General features: G+C 57.5%; 2 protein-coding genes across 2 annotated transcripts in view; both read right to left on the bottom strand.

Annotated features, from left to right (window-relative positions):
* Phyhd1 (phytanoyl-CoA dioxygenase domain containing 1) overlaps positions 1-1,400 on the bottom strand; it is a 9,202-nt gene extending 7,802 nt beyond the window's left edge. The window contains exon 1 of the mRNA XM_010627445.3: positions 1,095-1,400. Coding sequence (XP_010625747.1) covers positions 1,095-1,127 — 33 coding nt within the window. The 5' untranslated portion in view covers positions 1,128-1,400. The remainder of the gene's footprint in view (positions 1-1,094) is intronic.
* A 3,064-nt stretch (positions 1,401-4,464) lies between these two features.
* Positions 4,465-4,645, bottom strand: part of Lrrc8a (leucine rich repeat containing 8 VRAC subunit A) — a 6,862-nt gene continuing 6,681 nt past the window's right edge. The window contains exon 4 of the mRNA XM_033758993.1: positions 4,465-4,492. Coding sequence (XP_033614884.1) covers positions 4,465-4,492 — 28 coding nt within the window. The remainder of the gene's footprint in view (positions 4,493-4,645) is intronic.

The raw sequence follows: 4,645 nt of genomic DNA, 5'->3' as shown, positions 1-4,645 counted from the left end.
TAATAAATTTAAAAATACAAAAGGAAACACAGGTAATTAATTTTTTAAATAATAAAGGAAATACAGGTTTGAGGATGCAGCTCAGTGGTAGGCAAGAGCACTTGCCCAGCATATACAAGGACCTGAATTCAATTTCTAGCATTGCAAAGAAAGGAGAAAAAAGTAAAAATAAAAAGACTAGCCAACAGAGAGCAAAGGTGTCTGCACTGGGTATTCAGCGGATTAGCGGAACAAAGTATGGTTTCCCCGTCTGGAACACAGCCCAGCTGATGGCAGTCCCGACCTGGGCTGACCACGCAATGCTAGAACCCTCACCCTGCACCTGAGGCTCCTGGGTTCAAGCCCCAGCACTGCAAAGCCAAACAACACAACTGCAAAGGCCCCGCAGACAAATACTGGTGCACGGATATGTTCCCAATACGCTGCGAGGCGGGAGGGGAAGATGGCCACGTGAGTGCCAGGTAGGGATTTCCCCCGACCCAGACTGGGGGTGAACAGCAGCCCCCGATTTACATGCGTCACTCTTTATTTTTTTAAGCTTCTGGGAATTAAGCCAGGGCCCTCACACTGACCTACACTCCCAGCCTTTTAATTTTTTTATTTATCGATTTATTTATTTTTGGTTTGTGGAGACAGGGTCTCACTAAGTAGTTGAGACTGAGCTGGAACTACGTAGCCCAGGCTGGTCTCGAACTTGCAGCGATCCTCCTGCCTCAGCCTCCTCAGTGCTGGGGTTACAGGCGTGCGCCACCACGCCTGGCTTTTATGTATCTATTTTTTGAGACAGCTCACCCAATAGGCCTTTATCTGGACTGATGAGATCCAAGACACCGGGGCGGCCAGCTCCTGCTGTCCACTCCGCTCCCAGGCCTGGCCTGACTGGATCTGAAAGCTTCATTTATCCCACTTTTCCTGCAACTGGGACACCCCGGGCTGTGTGTGTACAAGCAAGGGCTTGTAGCTGGGAACCCAGCCTCTGGGCCGCTTTTCTCTTCTGTGAACCGGCAGGGTGTGGGCTGAGTTCTGGGGACTCCTGGAGACCAGCACCTGCTAACCTGACCCTCCCTGGAACTACCCCACAGGGCCCTCCCTACCTTCTGGAGCAATGAGGAACTTAGACCAGCCATGGGGTTGTGGCCGGGCCTTCGGGGTTAGGGTGCAGCAGCAGCAGCAGCAGCAGCAGCAGCAGCAGCAGCAGCAGCAGCAGCAGCGGAAGAGAAAGTTGGGGAGGGGAGGAGCCTGGACGGGAAGTCCCAGGAGCACTTAAACCTTCCCGACCTGGGGGGTCCTCAGCACCACCTCCAGGGGCCCCAGCCCTCTCTGGGCCCCTGGATGAGGGCCAGACCTCTGCCCTGGTGTCCTCTGCTAATCCAGGATCAGCCCTGTGTCTCCTTCCTGGTATGTAATGACTTCCTCTGGTTTCCTTCTAGAAATCACTCCTGGCAGCAGCTTACTGGATGCCAAGAGTACTAACTAGGCAGACAGTGGTCTTAGCCCAGGTGCCCTCAATACCTGTGACCCTGACAGGCGTCCACCCTCCCTGGGTCTCAAGTGGGGAAAGCAAGGCTTAGGAAGTCACTAAGGCCGCAGACATCAACATCTGGGTGTTGCAAAGAGCTCCGGGGGAAATCCGGCCTCTCCGGGCACTGCCCACGAGCGGGTGGGCAGGAGGGCGGTCTTGGGGGGTGGACTGTGGTTAGGATGAGGGAGGGTGGGCAATGGTTGATGGTTCGTTCAGGCCCTCGGGCCCAAGATCTTCAGCTTCTCCAGTGAGGCGAGCAGGGTGGTCAGAAATGCCTGCTGGCTGTGCAGTTTTGAAAAACCAGCCGCTGCCTTCCCAGAAACGACACTGTGAATAGCAAAGGGACAGAGTGTCTCAGAAGCAAGCATGGGACACTGCAGCTCTCCAAAGCCTTGGCCCCAGGTCAAGTCATGTTTTCTGGGCCACTGCACCGGAACTGGGCTTTGTCCAGGCTTCTGGAGGGCGTGGGGAGGCAGGGAGGGCAGGGCGACCTCAACAGTCTGAAGGCAGGGCTGTGCCTGCTGTCCTGGCTTCTGCTGCGGCCACCAGCAAACACTGAGGCACCGTGGAGCTCTGTTGAGCTGGCCGTGGCCCGGGGAGCCCCCCAAAGCTGGTTAGACCCGGCCCATACTTCCCCATCTGCAATGGGGTGACACCAGGCCGGCTGTGAGCAGCGCGAGAGGAAGACACACAGCTTGGCCCAGGGCCCTGGCACCCTGGAAGCGCCTCCGATGCTCACGGGGTGAAGGGTCTGGGGTTTACATTTGCTGAGCTTCCCCATGTTTTCCGCATCGCTGCTGTAACCAAAGAAAAATCATTGCGGTTTCAGGCCAGGCCCCACTCCTGTCCTGTCTGCCTTTGGGAAGAGTGGGTGGTGTTTCCACATCTTGTTTTCTCCAGAAGCTAACCAGTTCCAGACCAGCCTTCCCGCAGGGACCCGAGGCTGGGGTAGGGGTGGCAGGGGTTTGGGAGACCAGAACAGACTAGACGGGAGGTTCCAAGTGGGGTGTCTGCTCAGCAGAGGAGGGAGGGCATCAGCTTGGGCCCCTCCATCCCGCAGGTGCTGGGGTCCATGGGGAACGCCTAGCTACATCCCCGCCTGTCACCGTGCCGTGTGCCCGGACTTCACAGCCTCGCGGCACAAGACTAGGATGGCCTTCCTCCGCCCACCACCAGTCTCAGGTGACCCTGGCACAGGGCGGGCAGCTGTCCTTCCTGACTTTCCAGGCAAGGGAACCGAAGTGGCATCAAACACATGGCAGAAGTGAGGTCTGATGGCAGCTCTGCCACCTCTGAGCTCAGCCCTCGATCTTGATGCCCTCAGCGGACCCAAAGGGGCTGGGGCTCCCTGTGGTGACTCGGCCCCACCTCTAGAAGACTAGGCACAGCCGTCCAGCTTCACACAAGGGACGAGGTGTGACCGAGCTGGGCTGCCGGCTCCCACGCAGGGGCCTCTCCTGCCCCCACTTATCAGAGCTCTTGAGGGCCCACCCCACAACAACAGGGACAGCAGAGGATGTGCTGGCCACTCGAGGGCCCTGACCAGGGCCAGCTCACACCTGCAGGCCCCGCCTCGGGGCTCCAGGTGTTACAGGGCCCAAGGCCAGCAGAGTCCAGGAAGCGGGGCCTGAGCCGGGCAGCCAACGGGGCCCAGCAGGCCTGGCAGTGAGGGAAGGGCCCCTCGGGGATGCGGAGACCTCAGAAGGCTGCTCTGTGTTACAGGTTTATTTGATATTTGATCTGAGTCTGTGTAACGGGTTGCTTCATGGTCGGCAGAGGCTAGTGTGCATGATTTCCGGATTACATCCAATGACACGACGCAGGACACACAAATGGACAGACAGATGGACATAACTGTCAAGACAAGAGACGCTAAAACGTGCCTTAGTGTCCACATGATTGATCCAAGGCAGGGTCCTCCTAAAGTGGGGACCCGAGTGATGATCTAAGCAGGTGTCTTCCCTTCACCAGGTGCTGACGGGACACCGGCGAGGAACTGGGGGTCGGACTGCCCTCCTGGCAGTGAACCCTGTGCCTGGCCGCCCTGGAGCGCCTCCCCTTCAGGAATGGCAGCGGTGACAGGGCTGACGTGAGCCGTGGATGTGGGCGGTGGCACTGAGCAGACCTGTGCCGTGTGAGGTGGGAAATGAGTCCGGCTCCTAACACCGTGCAAAGGGCAGGGGAGAGCGCGAGCGGGGAGGGCGGAGCACTGTTCATGGGGTCACCGACCGCGTCTCTTCCCTTCCTGGCAGCTCCGGAACATTCCCTCTGGCTGACGGCCACAGAGAGGAGTCCCTGCCAAGATCCACGGAGGAGAAAGAAAACAAGACACCCAAAAAAAAACCCCACCAAAAAACCAAACAAAAATAAAATCCCCACGCCAGGAGAAGAGCGGAAAAACAGAACTGCTGGACAAGGTCACTGCAGATTTGGAGGCGTCCCGCGCCCGCCTGCACCCCAGGGGAAGGAAATACAATTCAGGCCTCGCTGTTCTGCCAGCGGGAAACCGCCACCCCACCCTGAGACTCCGACTCACTGGCCTGTAGTGTCTTTTTCTCTCTTTTTTCTGGTATTTTTTCTTTTTAATAGCCAAACCATCAATTTTCAAAGTTTAAAAAACTAAACAAAAAATCTTTGACCTAAAACTAACATAGAAGGGCCGGAGATTTGGCTCAGTGGTTCTGCTGCCTGCCTCGCAAGCACAAGGGCCAGAGTTCGATCCCCAGTACCACAAACAAAACAAACATAGAAAACTGCCACAAAAATCGATGAGGCGAGGCGGCAAGGGCCCGCTCGCCCACAGGCCCTGCCCCGGCTCCGGCCACCAGACCACAGGGATGACCCTCTGCAGCCTGGTCACCCCAACCCACTGGCCGCAGTCCAGGCAGCACTCGGTGCTGGTGGCATCACCGAAAGGGGGGGCGAAAAACTGCCCACGATCCTCACACACGTCCCGTGTCACCCAAGGTTCTGGAAATGCATAAGTCACCCCAGGGAGGAGACGGGAGGTGGAGAAAAATAAATACCAAGAGCGAACTCGGCGACCCTGGGCCTCTGAGACAGGTGGCCTCAGGGAGGAGACCCTGATTGTCCACATACTGTGCTCCGAGCCGGCCAGGCCTC

Source organism: Fukomys damarensis, unplaced genomic scaffold (assembly GCF_012274545.1).
Source record: "Fukomys damarensis isolate Sample0158 unplaced genomic scaffold, DMR_v1.0_HiC HiC_scaffold_36, whole genome shotgun sequence".
NCBI lineage: Eukaryota > Metazoa > Chordata > Mammalia > Rodentia > Bathyergidae > Fukomys > Fukomys damarensis.
Note: the sequence above shows the minus strand (reverse complement) of the source record. Positions and strands in the feature narration are given on the sequence as shown.